The 25,013-nt window shown below is 34.1% G+C and overlaps 1 protein-coding gene across 9 annotated transcripts in view; it reads left to right on the plus strand.

Annotated features, from left to right (window-relative positions):
* Positions 1 to 25,013, plus strand: part of LCORL (ligand dependent nuclear receptor corepressor like) — a 160,577-nt gene that overhangs the window by 111,424 nt on the left and 24,140 nt on the right. For 4 of the 9 annotated variants that reach the window (XM_029235071.1, XM_029235069.1, XM_029235070.1 and 1 more), the window contains 2 exons: positions 16,532 to 16,625; positions 17,932 to 21,569. The exons of 1 other annotated variant lie outside the window; for it this stretch is intronic. In XM_029235071.1, the coding sequence (XP_029090904.1) occupies positions 16,532 to 16,625; positions 17,932 to 18,961 (1,124 nt within the window). In that variant the 3' untranslated portion in view covers positions 18,962 to 21,569. Of the gene's footprint in view, positions 1 to 16,531; positions 16,626 to 17,931; positions 22,098 to 25,013 lie in introns of those variants that run through there. 4 more of the 9 variants (XM_029235073.1, XM_029235074.1, XM_029235067.1 and 1 more) reach the window with 3 other exon arrangements.

Consider the following 25,013-nt stretch of genomic DNA (forward strand, 5'->3'; position numbering starts at 1 on the left):
TATATATGTCCATGCCACTCTCTCACTTCATCCCAGCTTACCCTTCCCCCTCCCTGTGTCCTCAAGTCCATTCTCTACGTCTGCGTCTTTATTCCTGTCCTGTCCTGCCCCTAGGTTCTTCAGAACCTTTTTTTTTTTTTTTTTTAGATTCCATATATATGTGTTAGCATATGGTATTCGTTTTTCCCTTTCTGACTTCACTCTGTATGACAGATTCTAGGTCCATCCATCTCACTACAAATAACTCAATTTCGTTTCTTTTTATGGCTGAGTAATATTCCATTGTATATATGTGCCACATCTTTATCCATTCATCTGTTGATGGAAACTTAGGTTGTTTCCATGTCCTGGCTATTGTAAATAGAGCTGCAATTAACATTTTGGTACATGACTCTTTTTGAATTATGGTTTTCTCAGGGTATATGCCCAGTAGTGGGTTTCCTGAGTCATATGGTAGTTCTGTTTTTAGTCTTTTAAGGAACCTCCATACTGTTCTCCATAGTGACTGTATCAGTTTACGTTCCCATCAACAGTGTAGGAGGGTTCCCTTTTCTCCACACCCTCTCCAGCATTTATTGTTTGTAGATTTTTTGATGATGGCCATTCTGACCGGTATGAGTTGATACCTCATTGTAGTTTTGATTTGCATTTCTCTAATGATTAGTGATGTTGAGCGTCCTTTCATGTGTTTGTTGGCAATCTGTATATCTTCTTTGGAGAACTGTCTATTTAGGCCTTCTACCCATTTTTGGTTTGAGTTGTTTTTTTGATATTGAGCCGCATGAGCTACTTGTATATTTTGGAGATTAATCCTTTGTCAGTTGCTTCGTTTGCAAATATTTTCTCCCATTCTGAGGGTTGTCTTTTGGTCTTGTTTATCGTTTCCTTTGCTGTGCAAAAGCTTTTAAGTTTCATTAGGTCTCATTTGTTTATTTTTGTTTTTATTTCCATTTCTCTAGGAGGTGGGTCAGAAAGGATCTTGCTGTGATTTATGTCATAGAGTGTTCTGCCTGTGTTTTCCTCTAAGAGTTTTATAGAGTCTGGCCTTACATTTAGGTCCTTCATCCATTTTGAGTTTATTTTTGAGTATGGTGTTAGGGAGTGTTCTAATTTCGTTCTTTTACATGTAGCTGTCCAGTTTTCCCAGCACCACTTATTGAAGAGGCTATCTTTTCTCGATTGTATGTTTTTACCTCCTTTATCAAAAATAAGGTGACCATTTGTGCGTGGGTTTATCTCTGGGCTTTCTGTCCTGTTCCATTGACCTCTTTTTCTGTTTTTGTGCCAGTACCATACTGTCTTGATTACTGAAGCTTTGTAGTACAGTTTGAAGTCCAGGAGCCTGATTCCTCCAGCTCCGTTTTTCTTTCTCAAGATTGCTTTGGCTGTTCAGGGTCTTTTATGTTGCCATACAGACTGTGAAATTTTTTGTTCTAGTTCTGTGAAAAATGCCATTGGTAGTTTGATAGGGATTGCACTGAATCTGTAGATTGCTTTGGGTAGTAGAGCCATTTTCACAGTGTTGATTCTTCCAATCCAAGAACATGGTACATCTTTCCATCTGTGTATCATCTTTAATTTCTTTCATCAGTGTCTTACAGTTTTCTGCATACAGTTCTTTTGTCTCCTTAGGTAGGTTTATTCCTAGATATTTTTTTCTTTTTGTTGCAGTGGTAAATGGGAGTGTTTCCTTAATTTCTCTTTCAGATTTTTCATCATTAGTGTATAGGAATGCCAGAGATTTCTGTGCATTAATTTTGTATCCTGCCACTTTACCAGATTCATTGATTAGCTCTAGTAGTTTACTGGTAGCATCTTTAGGATTCTCTATGTATAGTATGTCATCTGCAGACAGTGACAGCTTTAATTCTTCTTTTCCAGTTTGGATTCCTTTTATTTTTTTCTTCTCTGATTTCTGTGGCTGAAACTTCCAAAACTATGTTGAGTAATGGTGGTGAGAGTGGACAACCTTGTCTTGTTCCTGATCTTAGTGGAAATGCTTTCAGTTTTTCACCATTGAGGATGATGTTGGCTGTGGGTTTGTCATATATGGCCTTTATTATGTTGAGGTAAGTTCCCTCTATGCCTACTTTCTGCAGGGTTTTTTCCATAAATTGGTGTTGAATTTTGTCAAAAGATTTTTCTGCATCTATTGAGATGATCATATGGTTTTTATTCTTCAATTTGTTAATATGGTGTATCACATTGATTGATCTGCGTATATTGAAGAATCCTTGGATTCCTGGGATAAACCCCACTTGATCATGGTGTATGATCCTTTTAATATGCTGTTGGATTCTGTTTGCTAGTGTTTTGTTGAGAATTTTTGCACCTATGTTCATCAGTGATATTGGCCTGTAGTTTTCTTTCTTTGTGACATCTTTTTCTGGTTTTGGTGTCAGGGTGATGGTGGCCTTGTAGAATGAGTTTGGGAGTGTTCCTCGCTCTGCTATGTTTTGGAAGAGTTTGAGAAGGATAGGTGTTAGCTCTTCTCTGAATGTTTGATAGAATTCACCTGTGAAGCCATCTGGTCCTGGGCTTTTGTTTGTTGGAAAATTTTTAATCACAGTCTCAATTTCAGTGCTTGTGATTGGCCTGTTTATATTTTCTATTTCTTCATGGTTGTCTTGGAAGGTTGTGCTTTTCTAAGAATTTGTCCATTTCTTCCAGGTTGTCCATTTTATTTCCCTTTCTCTTCTTTGTTCACACTGCTCCCGGGGCTCAGCTTTGGATTTGACCCCGTCTCTGCGTGTAGGTCGCCTGAGGGCGTCTGTTCTTCGCTCAGACAGGACGGGGTTAAAGGAGCAGCTGATTGGGGGGCTCTGGCTCACTCAGGCTGGGGGGAGGGAGGGGTATGGAATGCTGGGTGAGCCTGCGTTGTCGGCAGAGGCCAGCGTGATGTTGCAACAGCCTGAGGTGTGCCCTGTGTTCTCCTGGAAAATTGTCCCTGGATCACGGGACCTTGGCAGTGGTGGGCTGCACAGGCTCCAGAGATCCTTTTAATAAAGGTCTACTGGTCGTAAACCTTTGGGATTATTTTTCCAGTTTCTTATTCTTATTTTTTTTAACCTTGATCTTCAAAGAGATTTTTTTTCTGGGTACACAAGTCTAAGCTGACAATTATTATTTTCTTAGCACTGCTACCGTGATAGTGTCTTGGCTTCTATTTTTGCTATAACCACCCAACAAATCATCTTTTCTTTGTAGGTAATCTTTACACGCTTTTTGTTTAGCATCTCTCTCTCACTTTTCTCTCTGTGTTTTGTTTATGCTTTTTTGCAGGTTGTCCTGGATATGTTTGGGTATAGATTTCTTTATTTTTTTTTTCTTTTTATTCATTTATTTATTTATTTTTTGGCTGTATTGGGTCTTCATTGCTGCATGTGGGCTTTCTCCAGTTGCAGTGGGCGGGGGCTACTCTTCATTGCGGTGCACGGGCTTCTCATCATGGTGGCTTCTCTTTTTGCAGAGCACGGGCTCTAGGCGCGTGGGCTTCAGTAGTTGTGGCACGTGGGCTTAGTAGTTGTGGCTCATGGGCTCTAGAGTGCAGGCTCAGTAGTTGTGGCACATGGGCTTAGTTGCTCCGTGGCATGTGGGATCTTCCCAGACCAGGGCTCATACCCATGTCCCCTGCGGTAGCAGGCAGATTCTTAACCACTGTGCTGCCAGGGAAGTCCCGGGTGTAGATTTCTTTTCTTCATTCTGCTTGGAAGTCCTATCATTTCTAAAACCGAGGACAAATTTCTTTTATCACTTGTGATTTTTCAGCCATTATCTTTTCAATGTAATGCAGCTCCCATTTTTTCTCTTGTCAAAATTTACTGAGACATATTTTGGATCCTCTCATTGTATCCTTCATATCTCTTATCTTCTCTTTCATATCTTCCACCTCTTTGTCCCTTTGTGTTATATCCTGACTACTTAATTTAGAACTATCTCCAATTCACTGATTCCCTCTTGAGCTATTCTAATCACTGTTTTACCTTTGTCTTGAGTTTCTAGTTTGTTATTATTTTTCCATTTCCAGAAGTTATTTGTTACTGTTTTGAAATATGCCTGTCAGCGTGCCCCTAATTTTACAAAAAGAATCAATAAGCAAGATATCAAGAGTGATTTGAGAGGATTATTTTAGGTAAGGTGGTCAGGAAAGCCTCCCAGAAGAAATGAGTTTGAACAGAGAATTGAATAATGAGAAGAAGTCCTCCACATGAATATCTGAGGGCAGGGCATTCCAGGCAGAAGAAATATCAAAAACAGAGAAAAAAATACCAGAAATCAAAGAAGGCAGGAGCAAATCAGGTGTGTTTGAGGAACTGTATGAAGATTGTCTCAGTCACTTAAAAATCAAGAGACTAGTCAAAACTTTTCCCTAAAGTCAGATTATAGAGTGTCAAGAAATATAATTGTTATGGTATATTTAAGCTGGATTTTTCTCTTTTCTGTTTTGTAAAGAATATCACAAAAAGCCATGCACTTTAAATTCAGAAGTTCCATAAATAAATGTTATTTACCATGTAACTGTCACTTGACTAACCTAATTAGCTGTACGAAGTATAAAAAGAAAATCAATTTCTTTATAGCCATTACATTTCCTGAATATTTGTTATAGTTTGATATAAAATTGGCCACTCTGTCACCACATGGTTTCCAGGTGATAATTCACTGAGTTTTGGTTTCCCTTATAATTTTTTTCATGTATTTTCCCTCCAAATACAGCTTTCATAATATGTACCTTAACTTTGAAGTTATCAGTGTGCCAAAATGGGGTTCAAAATAACAGCTTGAATAGAGTAAAGCTGATATTACTTCTATATTTAAATCTTCCTCTTAGTTTTCTGTTACATGAAGAACAAAATTTAAGTTTTCTTTCCATGACCTACATGGCTTTGCTAAGACCTTGTCCCTGTCTACCCCTCTGGACTTAACTCCTTTTCCTCTCTTCCTGGCTTAGTATGTGCAAGTCTATATGCATGTGTATTTCTGACACATTCTAAGCTTATTTCTGACACATTTAAGCTTACTTCTGAACCTTCACTCTTGCTGATGGCTTTCCTGGATTACTCTGCCTTTAGATCTTCTTCTTTCTCTGGCTTGGCCCTCTTCATCATTTATATCTTAGCTAGAATATCAGCTTAACAATAAGACAATAATAAATTCCAGTGTATAAAAATAACTTCTGGGTGATAAAGAAGAAAGCACCATTAGAAAAATCAAAAGAGAAATAGTAGTCTATGAAAAAAATATTTATAATTTATATTACAAAATAAAGGACTAATACTCTAATGCATTAAGAGTTTCAAAAATTGAGAAGTGAAAGATACACCACGGATAGAAAAATGAGCATTGTTTTACTGTCAATTCATAGAAGAAGAGGTTTTAAAAGCCTTTCAACATAGGGAAACACACTTATAAACTCATAGGAAATAGTCATATATGGTTCACACCTATCAGACTGATAAGAATTCAAGTTTAACAACATAATCTTTCTGGTGAGACTGTGAAGAAACAGGCAATCTCTAGTATTCTCATTGCTAGGGGAATACTAACTGGTAGAATCCTTATGGAGGGGAATTGACAATACAATACGTGTTAAAATTATATATGCATTTACTCTTTGAGCCAGAAATCTCACTTCAAGGAATTGAGCCTATAATTACACTTACACAAATATTGATGATATACACTCAGGGTTATTCATTGGGCGGCATTACTTACAATAGCAAGGGATTAGAAGTAACCCAAATGGTTAACTAAATTACTGTACATCCACACAGTGGCAAACTGAGCATTTGAATAAAAAGAGTGAGAAAGATCCCTTATTAGTGACATTTTCAAGTTTTAGGAGATAGAAGCAAGATGCAGAACAGTATATATATGTTCTCTTTTTGTATAAACAAAGCAGGAAAGATAAAACCTATAAGGGAATGAAGTAAATGAGGCGGAGGAGGCAGGATAGAAGTGTTGTGAATGGACCTTGTTATGTAGTTTTATATAAATGTTCAGATCCCAAAGAATAAGCATTTTTTAAAGTTAAAGCAATCCCTAAAATTTGAAAAAGAATGTAACAAATGAGCATAGCTGCATCAAGTTAGTAATATATTAACACTAAGAAAAGAAAGATGTCAGGTGACTTTACCCAGTATTTTGACTATACATTCTTGGTGTAATATATTCTAAGGACAAAGGAGTGCTTCAAAGAAATTCTAAACTTCTTTTAGTAATATTAGTAATAATACTGCCATTGTTTGTTATTTTGGATCTCTAGGATAAATCAAATATATAATCATGTTAACATTGTTTTGGGAAACCAAGATTTTCAGGGTAAGAGAAGAAACAAGTGTAAAATCAAAGTAAACACCCTGTAATATTACATATGTGTAGATTGGAAATGTCACTGCAAACTCATGATTTTTTTTCTTCTCAAAAATGTGCATTTCTTAGTCTGACCACTGAAATATTCTAAAAGCAATAACACGACAGCTCAGTGGCATTGAATTTAGACCAAGATTGTGGCCTTCTAAACATTATTTTCCCTTAAAGGGAAATAGGCTTCCTTGGAATCCAGGTCTGGATCAGAAAATGTACAAGATGAGCCTGGAACATCTTGTGCCAGCAAGCAAGGACGTGCCAAAGACTAATTTGTCAACCAAATACAGGAGGCAACGTTAAGGGTTCCCCATTGGCCAAATAAGAGAACATTTAAGCATCAGAAGGAAAAACATTTTCAACTGAAACATGTTGAATGTTTTAAAATCCATTAGTTCATGATAATCCAAAACAAAAACAAAAACAAGGTGCCCCTCAAAGTCATTAGTCTACACTGGAGAAGCATAGCATACCAACTCCTTACTTTGAAAATGAGCAATTAGAGGAAAGAGTTAAGCATTTATTTTGCTTTGCTTTTACAAATTGTATTTCAGGACAACCAAATAGCCTTTTGAGGAAGATTCTTAAAGAAGAATTTCAGTTAATAAATATGGCAGACACGACAGACTTAAAATATTATTATTTTGCAATGCCTAGTAAGATAACTGAATCAAACATTATCAGAAGATAAAACTATTAGAGGAGAGGTTGCTTGGGGAACTTTACAATGGAGAGGTCAGGCTGTTGTCATCAGAATACACTGATCACTTAGGCATCATTAGAAATAGACTTTATACATCACTTGTGAAGTGTTCCTGCCAGAAACGTTGAACATGAATGAATCTAAGCGATTTTTTTAGGTCAGTGGTTCTCAAATGTGGTCCAGGAAGCCCTCAGTGTCTCTGAAACTCTTTCAGGGGATACACCAGGTCAAAACTAATAATAACATATTATTTGCCCTTTTCACTCTCATTCTCTCACAAGTGTGTAGTGCAGTCAGAGGCTGATGTATGATTTCTGAACACATTGAATATAGAAGCATATATGAGAATCCAGCTGTCTCCTATTAAACAAGAAGCTTAATAGAAGCTAGGCATTTAAAAGATTTGCAAAATTATTTTTTAAAGTTCTCACTTTATTTTGACAATATTATTTTTCATTAAAATGTTTTATAAACATTTATAGAGTTATCAATTACAAATATTTAGTTTAATTTATAATATGGTAAATATTATGACTCACCTAAACAAAAGTTCTTTGAGGTCCACAGTAATTTTTAAGAGTGAAGAGATCATGAGAACCAAAAGTTTGAGAACCATTTGCTTTAGAGCAAAGTAAACGACACCGTAGGAGAGCAAAAAGAACAAACCATAATGTGAGACATTCTCTAGTAGAACTGATGACCTGGCCTCTTCAAAAAGTCAGTGTCATTATTTTAAACAATGAGGGAAAGGGCTGCTATAAATTTTAAGAGACATAGCCATCAAGAATAACACAGACAAATTAGCTCCTAATTTGAACATACAAACTGTAAAAAGACATTTTGGACTCACTAGAGGAAATTCAGTACAAACTAAGTATTAGGTGATAACAAGGAATTTTTATAGTTATGTACAAAAATGTTCATATGTTTAAAGATGCATAAGAATATAGAAATGATGTGACAGCTGGAATTGACTTTAAAATACTTAAGTAGATAGAGATAAATAGAGCAAGTGTAGCAAAAATTTAGGTAATTGTATAAACTGAAGAGTGGATAGAAGGAATCATTCTATATTTTTGCATTTTTGAAAGGTATCTCAATTAAATTTCTTTTTTAAGAAAGAGCAAGTCATCTTCCCAGAGGCTTTAACTGATCATTTATTCCAACATAGTAACCTCTTCCCACCTGCCATTGTTATTATTCTGTCTGTCACTGTGTTTTATTTTCATTGTAAGGCCTTACCACCTTGTGAAATCAATATTTTATTGACTTTTCTTTGTTCTACTAGAATGTAAATTACATGAGAGCAAGAACATTTTCTGTTTTGCTCCCTACTGTTTCCTTTGTGCCATTTAGAAAAATGACTGGCATATTATAACCATGCAATAAATATTAATCAAATGAATGAACTGTAAAGCTATGCACTGATCTTTTATTTATCCACCCAGAAGTAACTGATTCGGTTTTCAATCCTTCCAAATCATTTTCTGGAAAAACATACTCAACACACACACTTACACACTCTCACTCTCTCCTCCCAGAGCTCATTCCCACAAATCATTCATTATATAATCCTCTATAAGTTGTATTTTTAAAATATTTTTAAACATCCATATGTTACTGTTTTTCTGCAGATCCATTTTAATACTTAAATTGATCTACTTAGCTGAATAGTATTCAATTTTCTGGAAGGATCACATTACTTAATTCTGTATCTTCAGGTATATAAGTGAACATGCTCGAGCTGATTATTTTGCAGTCAGTCTTAATTTTTACCTTAGGACATATTCCTAGAAGTGAAATTGCTGCATAAAACAGCATGCATAAAGCTGTTAGAACTCAAGATAGTGGAGGTAGGTGTAAGGACCAGAGGAGATATGATGGGGGGCTTCTGGGTTGATGGTGGTGATCTAGGTACTATTTACATCGAAATGTTCAGTTTGTGAAAATTCATTAAATTGTGTAGTTAGGTTCATTCTTGTTATGAATGTTGTATTTCAATAAAAAGATTTTTAAAATTCATAAATCACTTTTAGATGAGCATGTTAAGGGCTAGCAAGTCTAAAGTCTTCCAATATGATGTTGTACATCCCACATTTTAAATGTTTGGTTGAAACTTAAACTTACATAATACACAGTACAATACATGGGATAAAAAAGAGAGTATGTTTTTTAAAATATTTTTCAAGGTATTGACTTGAAGCCTTTTGAAACTTTGCTTTAGTTCAGTATTTGTAGGAATAACTGAAGAAAGAAAAAAAGAACTGCAGTGAAGGGCTTCCCTGGTGGCGCAGTGGTTGAGAGTCCACCTGCCGATGCAGGGGACACGTGTTCGTGCCCCGGTCCGGGAAGATCCCACATCCCTCGAGTGGCTGGGCCCGTGAGCCATGGCCGCTGAGCCTGCGTGTCCGGAGCCTGTGCTCTGCAACGGGAGAGGCCACGACAGTGAGAGGCCTGCGTACCACAAAAAAAAAAAAAAAAAAAAAGAACTGCAGTGAAATTCTAAAATGGCGTATGGTGGAAGTGCTGAAACCCTGTTTAATTTTACCAGTAATATTTCCTAATTAAATTTAGTATTATTAATTTTTATATTCTAAATTTACTATAAGCACTTCACTCTGATTTATTTTGTCCCTTGTCATTATTAGTAAATAGTAGGTGAGTGAATTCTTACGGGATTTCAGCTGTGTATGCACTAAATAAAAACACATCGAGAAAGCAATAACTCTTCCCTTTTAAAAAAGTGTTTGATGTGCAGAGGAAGACAAATGAAGGAAGGAAAAACCAATGTTAAAGCTTAACTGATGTGCTACTCTGATATTATATTATTTCCTCCATGACCCTGAAACTTTAACTCAATGGTTAAAGAAGTAATAAAAACAATTTTAAAATAAAATTTGGATAAACCCAAGTGATTGCTTTTACACTTTGGTATTATTTTGTTAATAAGTTTGTGGGGTTTCTTCATGAATATATGCTCATTATGGCAAACCTGGGGAAAGCAGAAAATTAGCGAGATTCTGTTAAGTGTGTATTTTATATATATTTGTGCTTATCAGTAATACTGAAATCTTTGGTATATCTTTGTATATAAAACCACTTAAACCACTTTTCTTTTTTTTTTTTTTTTGCGGTACACGGGCCTCTCACTGTTGTGGCCTCTCCCGTTGTGGAGCACAGGCTCCGGACGCGCAGGCTCAGCGGCCATGGCTCACGGGCCTAGCCCCTCCGCGGCATGTGGGATCCTCCCGGACCGGGGCACGAACCCATGTCCCCTGCATCGGCAGGAGGACTCTCAACCACTGTGCCACCAGGGAAGCCCAAAATACTATTTTCTTAAGATAGATGCCTAGAGGAGTGTGAACATTTTTAAGATTTTTGATAGCATATTACCAGATTATTTAGAAAAGCATTTGTTCCTAAACTGGTAATGTGTGATGGTGGCAAATTTATTGTACCATTACCAACATTGTAACTTGACTTTTTAAAACATTACACAGATTAGAATTGTAGTTGAATACAGAGTCTGGAATAAGTGCCTGAGTTTGAATGGCATTTCACTACTTACAGTTATCTTGGGCAAGATAATTAAAACCTCTTTTGCTTTCAGTTTTATCATTAAAAATTGCAAATAAGTAAAACCTATTTATATATTGGGCTGTGTGAGCCCTAAGTGGGGTTAAGACATATAATGCTCTTAGAGTGGTGTTCTGCACACTATAAAAATGTTACGGTTTTATATATTTAGATTTTTATATAAGCTGTTTTCTAGAAATCAGTTAAATATAAACGCTCAATATTTGAAATCAGGGGAATCTCCTAGAGAGTACAGTAGGGAAAAACAAGAGCTGAAGGCTGACTAGAACAATACATTGAGGGGCTAAAAGAAAGACAGGAAGACCCATTTAAGGAGAGAGATAAGAGGTGATCAAAGACATAAAGTAGAAATAGTATCAAGGTATTTATTAAAACTATTAACATAGGTTTGCATCAAACATCATGGAATGTTACATTGCATTGATTTGGATGAAAGTTTTATTGCTAGTGATTATTATGAAATTTAATTTGGAATATTTTCCCCTTGTCCAAACAACATAAAATGTATGTGATATTTTGTCATTAAAATTCACTTGCCTTCATGTACTGAATCTTAACTGATATTTACATCTTTAATATTGATGATAGGTAATGTGTTTTTGAAGGTCTTTTAACTCATGTTCATACTCAGGTATGGACTGAGCTTGATGAATTTGTCTTGTATAGCAACCGGAGACCAATAGTATTGTGATGAGTTAATAAATACGTTTTTAATATATTTAATATTCATATTTAATTTAGTGGTTAGTGATCATCAACTTGATATTTCTAAAGAAAAATCTGTTATTATTAGAGCCTAACGAATATAGAAATTGATGATTAAAAATCATTCTCAGCCTCTTTAACTGAACTGGAGTTTCTCTTTGTGTGAAGCTAACCTCTCTCCCATATAGATATCAACTTTTTGACTGTGCTGTCATTTTCTGACTAGCTGAACAAAGTTCATTGATTTCATGATTATTTTGTCAGTCAGGGTCTGCTGTGTGCAGTGCTATATGCTTAGGATTGGTGTGACAGAATTGAGCAAGTCATTGATGAGTCAGTGAATTGGTCTTTATTGAGGTACTATTGCTTTCAGGCCCTTGCTTAGAAGTGAGTCTTGTGAGAAAATCAGCTAAGTAAGTATACTTAACTAGATATAAATAGTAAATAGATTCTAAACGTAGTTACTAAATCCCCACAGTGCTATTGGGCTTCAGGTGCTAAACTAGGCAAATTATAATAACACATCATAAATACAGTATAGAAGAATATGAAGGGTGCTATGGGAATATGAAAGAAGGCTGGGGAAAAATTAGGAAAACCTTCTTTGAGGGGACGATCCGGAAGGATGTGTTAAAGTTAGCCAGGCCAAGAGAGCACAGAGCATACTTTGAAGAATGGACAGAGGCAGGTAAGAGATGAGAAAGAATGGTGTCCTTGGAGGAGTGAAAGACAATTCTGTATTATGAGGGTTGTACTTGTCTGCTTTTAATAGATTCTTCATCAGAAATTTGCAGGAGAATACAGAGCTGAAAATAATTTGTAAACAGAAATCCAAATCTTGGTTTTGGAATGCAAATTCTCAAAAAAATTAACCCAATAAAATGTTGATACTCAAGAAATTGCTTAATTTGGTCATGGTTTCAATTTTCCAAACACCAGTCCATTTTTAAAGTTATCTGGTAGTGTCATGTAGACAGTTACCTGACCTTGTTGGTAGATTACATCAGCCTGTCTTTAATCCTATATCTTTTGCACTAGTGTTTGCTGAGAAATAATTAAATCGTGTTGTTAATGCTCGGTCTACAACCAGTAAATGGAAGCAACCTGTTTTTATTATTTGGAAAATTTTCTTATATACAGCAAAATGCAGTGTAATAATCATGTTCCTGTCACCCAGAACTAATAAATGTGTTATTTGATCATATTTGCTTCTAATATGTTTTCTCTTGAGGAACTATCACATCTTTTTGTTTATCCTTGAAAGCAACCTCTGACAATACCTATTTATGCATCTCTAAGCAAAATAGTTTTATGTGCTTTAGAGATTCACGTAAATGCATACCAAATGCATTCATGTTCATTTACTCCTGCAACTTGCTCTTCTTTCTCATCGGATTAGCAAAAATTAAAAATCTCAACAACACCAAGTGTTGTTAAGGTTATGGAAAAAAATTTTAGTAATATCTACAGAAGTTCAAAATGTATACCCTTCTGTCCAGCACTTACACTTCTAGGTGTGCATCTTAGAAAAATTCTTATACGTGAACACAAGAAAACATTTAGAAGGAGTTTCGCTTCAGAATTGTTTGTAATAGTGAAAAACTAAAACAGCCTAAGTACCTACCAATAGGTGAATGATAAATAAATTTCAGTCTCTCTTTCTGTCTTCTACTTATTTTCTGTTGCCCTGAAGCATTTAGCATGATAAGTGCTTACTTTTTATCCATCAAGTTAATTATTAGTACTTTGAAAATGTATACCCACAAAACAATCTAGTTATGATGTGATATCTCCATTGTGAAGAAGTGATGCTGATAGATGCAAATCAGCAGCGGCAAGAAAATGCCCTTTTTTGCCATTTCTGATTTTTTCTTTTTCTTAATCCTAGTTCCCAAGCTATTTCTCCCCTTCTCTTACTGTTTTTGTTTTTTCTATTTCAGATAAACCTAGGGGTTGCTCTTCATGATTTTTCTAGGTCTTGAGCCACAGCCTTTATGATAGAAAAAGGAATCATGATACGAGCAAAATATTTTAATATAGGTGACAAAACCACTAACGAAAAGTGAGATTTTTTTATAGATAACATGGGCAGCCTAGGTATGGAGAATGGGTTATGGAAAAAAGATAAAAGCATTTCTCACCTGGGCCACTGTTTAGAGTTCCTAAAGAAGAAGAATCAGGAATATAAGCCTGATTTGGGTAGTTCTTTTAAAGATGGAGCAGGGCTTAAGTCTAGCTCATCCTCGAGACTGAAATTAGCTGTCAAACCAGCAATCAAGGAGTGGTCCAAAAAGGACAAGAATACCTTTACTGTCCTAGCTAGGGAGCTACAGCCTAGTTTTCACACTTAATGTAAAGGAGAGAGAGAAGGAGTTCTCTGCACCTCCTTATTTATGGTTTGTGGAGTAGTTAACCTGAAATCGACCATATCAAAAGTCTAAAATTTAGAACTGGAGAAATTCATTAATTTATTCTGTAACACTGACAAGGAATAACACACTTATGAAGAGTGTATTTTATATGCTATAAACTACATAAAATGAGCAGAATCAAAATGAGTGAATTCAGTGATAAATCAGAATATGGATTAGGTAGTAATGACGTTTTTGAAGATGGTCTTATAAGACCTTAAAATAGTAAAATTTTAAGTGCTGAAGAAGAGAAATGAGATAGTAAAGGAGAAGACAACATTCATTTCTCTATTTTAGTAGGTTATAGCACTCTACTTTTGTTTATGAAATACAAATGAGTAAGTCAGGATTCCTGACCTTGAGGAATTCAGTCTCATGGAAGAAAAAGATACGTAAATCAAAAATTGCATGAGAGTGTCGTAAGTGTTATAGGATGCGGTTGACAAGGTGAACACTAAGATTCTACTTGGGGGGATCTGGATCTTTAAAGATGAGGCGTTTGGCAAGTTGAAAAGTGGAAGGAACATTCTAGGCAGAGGGAACCATCCACTGCAGTTTGAGAGACCTGACACCACATAGGATGTTTGAGGAACTGCAAGTGGTTTAGATGCACAGGAAGTGTGATGGTTGAGATGAGTTGTTGACTAAGCCTAAGATTGGGCTGGATGGATAAACTGGGGCAAGATACTTCATTTAATAATTTTTTAAGGTAGTATGTACCATGTACTTTATTTGTCCAGTGTCCCTTTTTACCCTTTCAATCTAGGCATTTTAACCTCTAGCAATAACTGAATTCCTTCTAGTTCCTCTCAGTTCTTTTCAGCAAATATTTATTGAACACTTATTGTGTGCCAGCCACTATTGTAGGCAGTGGGGATACATCAGTAAATAAAATAGACATGATCTCTGCCTTCACATAGCTTATAGTCTGGTGGCTAACACTAATAAGTCGATAAGAAACTAGAATATAGCCTGCTAAATGCTAAATACTCTAGGTAAGTATTGCAAGTATAGGAACCTAGAATAATGACAACCAATTTCAAGTTGTGTCATGAATGACTGAATGATGAGTAAGATTTGGTGAATATTAGGATGAGTGTGGGGATAGAAGAAGGAGAGGATTAAGAGACTTCTAGGCAGAGGAAACTAATTGAAAGTGTGAAAGCCTAGAGGTGAGAAATAGCATAGCATTTTCCCAACAGGTGTCCCTGTTCCCCCCTTAGCCCCTTGCAGTCCATTCTCCCCACAGCAGATTGATCCTTTAAAAACATAAAATTGTGCCAGAATCCTCCAGTGGTTTCTTGTCTTTCGAAATAAAATTTCTTACCGTGGCCTACAAGGCCCTATGTGATCTGCCTGATTTCTGATTTCATCTCTCACAGTCGTCTTACTCCACTCTAGTCACCCTGGCCTCTTTGCTGTTCCTTAAACATTCCAGATATGATTCCATATCATAGCCTTTGCACACTGATCCTTCTGCAAGCTTTCCCCAAGATAATCTGCTTGGTTGGTACCGTCACTTTGTTCAGGACTCTGTTCAAGTCCAAGAGGCCTTTACTGATAATACCTGATAAAAGAGCAGCTGCCTTAGTCCTACCCTCATTACTCTTATCAGCTCACTCTGCTTTATTTTTCCTAAGTAGCACTGATCATCAACCTGAAATATGGTTGTTGCCAGTGGTGGTGGTGTATGAATTATCTAACTAGATCACAAGCACTGTGAGGATAGGTACTTTGTATACCTTTTTTTTTACTGCTGGTCTCCAAGTTCCTAAAACAGTGCTTTGCACATAATTAAATTATTTTTAAACCTAGTTGAATTTTTTAGTATATTTTTTAAACATGGGTTTTTTTACAATTATTTCTTGTAGCTTATTTTTCAATTTTTTAGCTATCCGTAGAGATATATTCCCAGTATGTATTGCTGTGTTTTAAATTCATAGTTTTATTTTTATTCTTTTTGATTTTGAAGTTTATCAGATTAACAACATATCTGAATCATTGAAGCTTCATCTATGTAAATTCAATATTATAATAGTAATAAAATAACTACATGTTAGTAACAAATACATAGGCAGTTGTTTTCTAACAGTTTATTTTTCCTAAAATGTTATATTGTTGTGTCTTCATCCAATCACAGGTATAACCACAATACATTACATAGGCAGTGATTCAACTGTTGTACATTTCAGTTATTTAAAACAGGAAAATTTTATGCTGAGTTCTAAAAAATAGATTGGCTGTACATAGAGTCAAAGATTACCTAAAGTATGTGTTCCACATATTACTAGTCCTAGTAAATGCTAATTATCGCTTTCTTATTCATCATCATATTTTCTATGCTTTCTGTTTTGTTCAACGTACATTATTCCTACTTTCCCAAAGCATCATCTGGGCAGCCTTGAATAGGAAGCAGTCATGTTTCTATTGAATGAGCAGTCAATGGCTGTTCACTGCAGAACAGTGGAAAAGGTGACCAAGGGTGGATTTTAAACATTTTATATCTAGTCTCTTTGTTTCTTCATATCACTTGGCAGTGCCAGCTCCTTCTCTGTTCTTTTTTCCTATGTAGTGCCTTCCCAGTCATGTATTGTTGCTAAAACCACAAGATGAGTTGGTGATGGCCATGTGTCAAATACAAGTGTTAATTTTTAGGTCATGAATTAGTAGATCATCAAAATATGAAATGTTAAAATGTTAAGGATTACCTGTCACAAATATAAAGTTTTTTCTCTTGCAAAAATTATAGGGGATGGAGTGTTAGATCTCTCTACAAAGAAAACCAGCATAAAATCTGAAGAGTCATCCATATGTGATCCTTCTTCTGAAAATTCAATGGCTGGGTAAGCAATATCTAGGAAATGTAATTTAATATAAAATTATGGAGAGAACTCTTAATACTACTCTGAATAGATTGACATATATAGTTTTCTTCCAGAATTTTTGTCACTCATAAGTGTGTGTCTCTCATACCTTTCATTTGTCCTTTCTCTTTCTTTTTTATTCTTTCTGTTAAAGAAAAGTTATCAGAACAATCACCAAACTTTAGTTCATGTTACTAAAATGAACTACCAAATTAATCATAGAATACAAACTAAGAAGCAGGACGAGTAAAGAGAATTTTAAATTCAATATTTAGGAGGCAATTTTAAGGAAAATATGTAATTTCACTATTTAATTTTTTAAAACAATCAACCAGTTTTAAAAGTACTATGCTTACTAATTCTTACAACTAACTTAACAGTGTTTAGACTTTTTTCATTGTGTTCTAGGTGTGGTGGCAGACTACTTTATCTAGTAATCACCACAAAAAATCCTTTCATGCTTTAAAAGCTGTTGTTAAATTAATTAATTAATAGTGAAATGCTGTTCTGTTGGATTTTTTTTTTTTGGTAACTTTTGCATCTTCCCATTAACAAACTGCACAGGAAGCTTTTTAGTAACATTTAAATCTCAGAGGTAGAGTGTAATCTGTTTCAACTAAGCCTGTAATAGCTTTTTGAGTCATGAGGTATAGTGAGCTTTCTGTTTAAGAAACTTTAAAAGTTATAGTGATACATTCGAAATAGAAATAACATGTATAAAATCTAAAAGTATTTTACCCAAATATAACTTTATCTACTTGTTTCAGATTTTAAGTTTTTATCTAGAGAAAAATTAGTCTTGTGGAAATATGGGGTATTTGTGTTTGGAAATATTCTTGCTGCTACAAATTTCCTTTAAAGGGGTTGACTCTTTTATTACTTGTTTAGCGGTAACGTCACTTTTCTACTAACAAAAACTCCTTTAGGATTTGGGTATTTTATATAATGGAACTCTAATTGTAAAAAAATTATAAGTGTTGCTCTGCAAGCATCTGTCAGAGGAATAGCAACATCATGAGAATATTTTTACAAATACTGAGTTAGGATTTTATGTTCTTGGAAGGTCTGCCCGTTGAGGCCACCGTATGATTGACACATTGTCCTACCAGGACTATAGCGTTTGCTTTGATAAGGAGCAACTACTACATCTCACAGACTTAAAAGAGTCATAAGCAGTGATGTTACCTAAGCAAGGAGTATAATAAAGGAGTGGACCCTCCCCTTCCATAGCTGTGTGAGAGTCTCTCATGCATCAGTTTACCATCGTTTCATTCCATCCATCCAGGAGACTACACAGAAACAGAGAGGACTATGTGGAAAGAAGTGCTGAGTTTGCAGATGGTTTGCTCTCAAAAGCTTTGAAAGACATTCAGTCTGGAGCACTGGACATAAATAAAGCAGGCATACTTTATGGCATACCTCAAAAAACTTTACTTCTCCACTTAGAAGCCTTACCAGCAGGGAAGCCTGCATCTTTTAAAAACAAAACTCGAGATTTCAATGATAGTTACTCATATAAAGACAGTAAAGAAACTTGTGCAGTGCTGCAAAAAGTAGCCTTGTGGGCGAGAGCTCAAGCAGAGCGCACAGAAAAAAGTAAACTCAATCTACTTGAAACCTCAGAATTAAAATTCCCAACAGCTTCCAGTTACCTCCATCAGTTAACTCTACAGAAAATGGTTACTCAATTTAAAGAAAAAAATGAAAGCCTACAATATGAAACACATCCTACTGTACAGTTAAAAATTCCTCAGCTACGAGTAAGTTCTGTTTCAAAACCACAACCTGATGGTCCTGGTCTGCTGGATGTTATGTATCAAGTTTCCAAAACCTCTCCAGTCCTGGAAGGATCAGCTCTCCAAAAACTGAAAAATATACTCCCTAAACAGAACAAAATAGAATGTTCTGGGCCCGTAACTCACTCAAGTGTTGACTCTTATTTTCTACATGGGGACCTCTCTCCTTTGTGTCTTAATTCTAAAAATGGAACAGTTGATGGAACCTCTGAAAATACTGAAGATGGGTTGGATCGAAAAGATAATAAGCAGCCCAGGAAAAAACGTGGCCGTTATCGGCAATATGATCATGAAATAATGGAAGAGGCTATTGCAATGGTAATGAGCGGAAAAATGAGTGTTTCCAAAGCACAAGGAATTTATGGGGTACCTCACAGCACTTTAGAATACAAGGTAAAAGAAAGATCTGGAACACTGAAGACTCCTCCGAAGAAGAAACTCCGATTACCAGACACTGGGTTATATAATATGACAGATTCAGGGACTGGCAGCTGCAAAAACAGCGGCAAGCCTGTGTAGATTACTTGTTAGGAAAATGTGTGTATGTGCGTGTGTGTGTGTGTATGTGTGTTTGTGTGTGTGTGTGTATGTGCACAGGTGTGTATTTGTGTGTCTGTATACACACATGTGGGAATTACAGATGCTCACTCTGACAGGAGACATGAAATTTTACAGTTCAAAAACCACTTACATGCCTTTTGAAAAAAAAGTTTTATTCAGGGTTTTCACTGTGGACAGAACTATATAGTTGCTTACTTAATTCTGATAGTTTGTATTTAATCCTTGTATAAATAGGTGAAAAAGATTCAGGTTTTCTTTAGTAGTCAATAGCATAAAGCGTTGTGGGAAAACAAGTAATTGTCAAGTGAAACATTTTTATTGGTGAAAGACCACTCCAGCCATTCAGTTGAACCATCTTATAATGGATATATTAATAGTTTGTAAACATTTTTGCATAGCATACTTACATTTGTTGTAAGTATATCAAACAACCAATCAAAGTTTAAACAGACAGCTATCTCCACACTAATAAAAATTAATATATACAGTGTTAGTACACTACAGTGCATTCTATGAAATATGAAATGCACTCAAGTGCATCCACCGGGAATAGAAAAGAAAACCTTAAATGATATGTATAATGAAATTTAATATTTATCATTTAATAGTTGATTTAGCAGGAAGTTGGGGTTTATAAGGTATATACTTTAAAAAAAACTGACACATAGTTAACCCCAGCAGCTATAGAGTCCTTTAATGTAAGATGGAATACTAAGAACAAAAAGTAATTTAAATTTAATTATTAAAATAATTTAATTTTGTTTTTCATTTGAAAAATAAGCTAATGTGTAAGGTTAGAAAAGAAAGTTGGAATGCAACTTAGAGCATGTTTATAATGTGCACAGAAAAAGCTTGAGAATGATAATTTTGGTTTAAAATGTGCTGGTTAGTTGATGTTATGACTACTTTAAATTTTAAGGATTGTGACACACTCCTACTATTGAAAAACCTCAGTGTAACTTTAATATATTTGCTGCTGTGACATTTCAAAACATTTTCAGTTTATCAAAATGAATTACAGATTTCATTTTGGTGGGCGATGCATTATCATTTTGCTAATAACCAAATTTGCAGTTTGTTCAGGGTCTTGAATAGATTTACAGATATTTGACACTGAAGCTGTTTTGAACTTTCAGTAATGTAAACTCTCTACTAACTGGGTAGTTAGAAGCTGGGCAGTGCATTTTAACTTTTACTAGACTCATAAGAGAGACCAGTAATTTTATATAGCAGTTTCAAAATGTGGTTCAGAGTATCCATGTTGGATTTATGAAGTATGCAGTTTTAGTGGTAAAATGTTATAAAGCATGTGCCTCCATAGAAAGAATGGGGATTTGCTTCACAAATTCAAAATTCTTCGAGTGCCCCTTTTCTATATTAAAATTCAGGTTCTGATCATTTTTTCTAAGCCAGTTTTCCTAAGTCCAAAAGGAATACTTAAAGCTGAATTAAAAAAATAAGTGCACCTTGTCAAATACATGTGTTTTTACACTTGTGTTTGTGTGTATCTAATAATCACATATATATGTAATACTAAAGAAATTTTCAGCTATTACATTTAAAAACTGCTTACATATCTTTAAGGAAACTGAAGAGTGGGAAACTACACAACCGAGTAGTTATTTGGTCTCTTAGATCCATACTGAACCCTCTTCAGCTATTAATGTTACCTGCATACTAGGGTATGAATCCTCTTGCTTTTTTTTTCCCCACTAAGAAAGTATACATAATAGATTGCAAAACAGCAGATGTCAGGGTCATCTTTCTTTTTAAAGAATTAAGCCATATTTTGTGAGGGCCAGAACTTGGATTATTTAATATATTTCCCTTCCCCCCCATTCAAAAACAAAGTTGAAGTAAATGTTTCAACACAATTTTATTGACCGCTTTATACAGAATTTTACTTGCAAGAATTTGGGGGCTTGAATGCATTACATAATATTTATATTGTATTGAGCTTTTTTATTCCTCACACTATATTTACATTAATAAATTGATTGAGAAGTTTATAGTAAAGGGATACTTACAGAACACTTTTATATCATTTAAAAGATGACCTGACCAAAAACTTTACAGGATTCATAAAATCAGGGATCATTTTGCTATTGACTTCACAGTGATCAGTAGTTTTATAGGTAATATTATAGTTAATTTGCAGCATTTTAGTACTTGTATTATTTATTTTTGGTCAGAAATAGTAAATTAAATATTTTTTGATAGTTTATAGGTAATGATCAACCCATAACTTTTAAAAGAAACAAAATGTTTCTAATTGTTGAGTTAACTTTTGATTATACAAACTAGGAAAGGCAGGGAAATTTATGGGTTCCCCTTCTCCCCAATGATTCTGTTAAGACGTTCTTTATGTTAAACTTTCAAAGTACTTTATAAATTTAGTTACCAGTTACTACTTATTAACTGACAATTTTCTGAAAAATCCAGTTTCAGCAGACTTTTAATGAAGGTGAAAGCAACCCTTATGTGCTTTCTACTTATTTGAATGTTCCTCAAGTATTTTATATTTAAAAAAAAAAAAGGAAAAGAAAAAACAGTGCCTCTGTTTTTAGAAAACTACTGCTCAGTAAAGTTGTTTAAACCATTTCTGGTAGCTAATGACAATTTTATATTAAATTGTATACTAACTTTAGTGAGACCGATTTTTTTAGTTGTTTACAGTACAAATACTTGTATTTGTTTTTTAATTGCAGTATTTCCATTGTCGCAGTAATTTAGTAAAACTCTGTGGCTGCCTTGATTTTGACAGATTTTGTTAATATAAACTGATTGTTAGGCAATTAGTTATATTTATGCATAAATCAATTGCACTATAATTCATGAATTATTTATTACAATATTTTCTAATGAATTCATGTATCTGTCTTGTGTTGTAAATGTACTGTAATTCTGTTTCTACTTTGTGTTGTTATATATCTAAATCTGATTGTATGAATTTTAATTGTTCAGTTAACGTGTTTCTAGGTTGTAATTTGTAGTAAAGCACTTCAATGCTTTTGCACTTAAATTTACAACACTGTTGGTGTGTGATTGATTTACTCATTCAGTAAAAGGAAAAAAAAGAAAAGCAAAGAAAAAACTGACTACACTGGCTTCTTTGATTCACTCTAGGAAGCAGCTTTATTAATATTAATATTAGAAATTAACTTTCTCCAAAGACAACTATTTCAACAACAAAACTTGTAATGGCAAAATGGATAGAAACTTACAAAAAAAAAGCAGAATTTTTTTATATATAAATCAAACAGGAAAAGGTTAGAAAAAAATTTTAACATGAAAAACAAGGGAGCTGTGAAACATACAATTTTAGAATCAATTGAGAATAAATTCTAGATTGGAGGCTTATGTGTATTCAACTATTTTATATTAGGTTTTTCTTTGAGATTCTAACATACAAGAAATATGGAAAAGAAAAAAATTGAAGGCAAATAACATATTGTGGAGTTTTATAATTTGAGAACTTAGTTATCTAATATCTGATATATATATAAATATATATATAAAATCTTAATACCTGAATATCTAATTAGTAACTTCTTAAAGCTGTTCTTCATACGGCATTAGATAGAAATTACTGGCCACTGTGGTATTTTTGAGATTTTTGAAGTTCCATTATTAAAAATAATAAGTATAGACTTCCTTGGAAAGTCAAAAGAGAGCTATAAAAATCAGTGGTTTTCAGAATAGTTAACACTAGTCATGAATTCTTATTATTTCTACTCTAGATTTTACTAACAGAGAAAAATCATTTGAGCATTTCAGGAACTTATAAAAGCATGTTAATCTTTAAAATATAGTGCAATGTATTTTTCTGAGAGACATGTAAAATCTCTTTATTTAGTCACAGATATGTTTAATAGGCCATAACATAACTTTTAAAGAAACGTGTTGGAAATGTGTCTATCAGAACTTTTGGGGTTTTCTTTTGCTTATGTGAAAATTATAATTTTTAATTTACTGGGAAAGAGTATAGTATCACTTATATCTTCTTATTTGATAGTTAACATTTACTCCTGCCTCTGTTCTCTACATAGGTTTCTAGAATTATCCAGTAGTGAATCTTCAGATTCAGTTCAATTATTTTACACTCCCAACCATGAAAACATTTACAAAAAATTATTTTCAGAAAAGAAAGGATACTGAGGTCATGTCCTGTCTTCATCTGTCTAGAGGTGGCAGTGGACTTAAAAAGTTTTACTGTAATTTCGTATCTCTTATCTCTTTGATAGCTACTTTATGTCAAATCACATGCTAGTTGTAGTAGTGAAACATTGGTTGAATCTAGCAAAGATACTTTTTTTCTAGAAAAATTTTGATCTAATTTGCAAAATTTGTTACTCAACGTAATTTTTATAAAATGTAGATAAAATATTGCATACTTATCTGTGAAACAGGATAAGCCAGTTTTAGGGAGGAAAATTTTTAAAATAAATCTCACTTCATTTTAAAAGAAAAATTCTTTAATTTTTAATATTCATGAACATAATAACCCTTTATTTAAACAAAATACAATCTTCTATAGCAATTCATAATCAGCATATTTCAACTCCAACCCTAAATAAAATTTCTACAAGTCAGGAACTAACAACAACAAATAAAAGAAATCACAAGTGGGAGGCTATTTTCATGTACAGAGTTTGGTGATATGTTTAATTTAAATAGATACTTTTCTGAAACAGAATTCTTTTAATATATTTTATTCTTCTTGCTGCTGGTATTGGATTAAAAAGCCTTTTGTAGACCTCTACATTGGTTGCTAAGTAATCCTGGGTTTTAGTTAACATTAGATGTATGTTAGTTTTTGCAGTGGGACATTTTCCAGCATTTGAAATTAAATAATTAGGTAAGTAATGCCTTTAGTTTTGATGTAATTAATTTAGTATCTAAAATCAATTAAAAATAGATTTCATTTTTAAATAGCTTCAATTTTTATTTTCTTATTAGGTTAAAAGGCCTACAGTTTAATCTTAGAAAAGACATTCTGTTATTTATATGAAATCTAAATCCCTTGATTGTGACTATGCAAAACTCTTTTTTATTCATAATTTTATTTTCACTACCTTGAAAAATATCTATTTTAAATAAAGATAAGAAAGATTTTCTCCTACATCTTATTTTTCTTATTTGTACTAATATGGACTGATAACCATCAAAATAATTTATAAAATGTCTACTTTACAAAAATTTTAACTCCTTCTGAAGCACTTTCCATTAAATATTCTTAATATATCCAAAACACTAAACATTAGCAATCTCTAAATATAATCATATCTATCATCAACAGCAGCTTTTATATCACAAAACATAGGGCTTTGCTTTGACTCATATTTTGTCATAGGAAATTATCACCAGTGCTTCATTTTATTTTTGCTAAACAGTAATGAAGATGTCACTATTGCAGCTCTCCATAGGAGTTAGGAGTCCAGCAATACCAAAATATCTTTTGTTCAAACTCTGTTAAAATTAAAATTCCTTACGATATTAGTATTTTTGCTGTAATTCATTTTTTGTTTGATTTTTATTTTTAGTTCAACTGTTGATGCAAAATCAGAGGAAGCTACTAAAATGGAAAAAGGAAAATCAGCATTAAGCAAAGTTTTGGAATCTTTGTGCATACATCACCAGCAACAAGTTTTGGCTATGTTGAAATTTCTAGTCCAAGAGCAGAATGCTGCTTCTCATTGCTGTTGTAATACATCATATTCTGTGTCTTCAGAATCTCAAAATCCCCTTATTGAAGATGATTTAGATGGGCTCTTCTGTAGTTGTGAATATAGGCTGGCAGAAAGAGGGTATTTACACAATGAAAGACAAAGCCCTGGTTTTGTGCCTCTGCCAGTCTGTATTAAAGATATACATTGTTTATCTTGCCAAACTGTAACTATTGAACACATTAAGACAGTAGTGAATAGAGGAATTGCAAACAGTTATAATTCTCACAGGTGTTGTTCTGGACTCTTACCAAACATTCATTCCACAAAATCAGCCTTTCAGA

Source organism: Monodon monoceros, unplaced genomic scaffold (assembly GCF_005190385.1).
Source record: "Monodon monoceros isolate NGI ecotype Baffin Bay Population unplaced genomic scaffold, NGI_Narwhal_1 Super_Scaffold_20, whole genome shotgun sequence".
NCBI lineage: Eukaryota > Metazoa > Chordata > Mammalia > Artiodactyla > Monodontidae > Monodon > Monodon monoceros.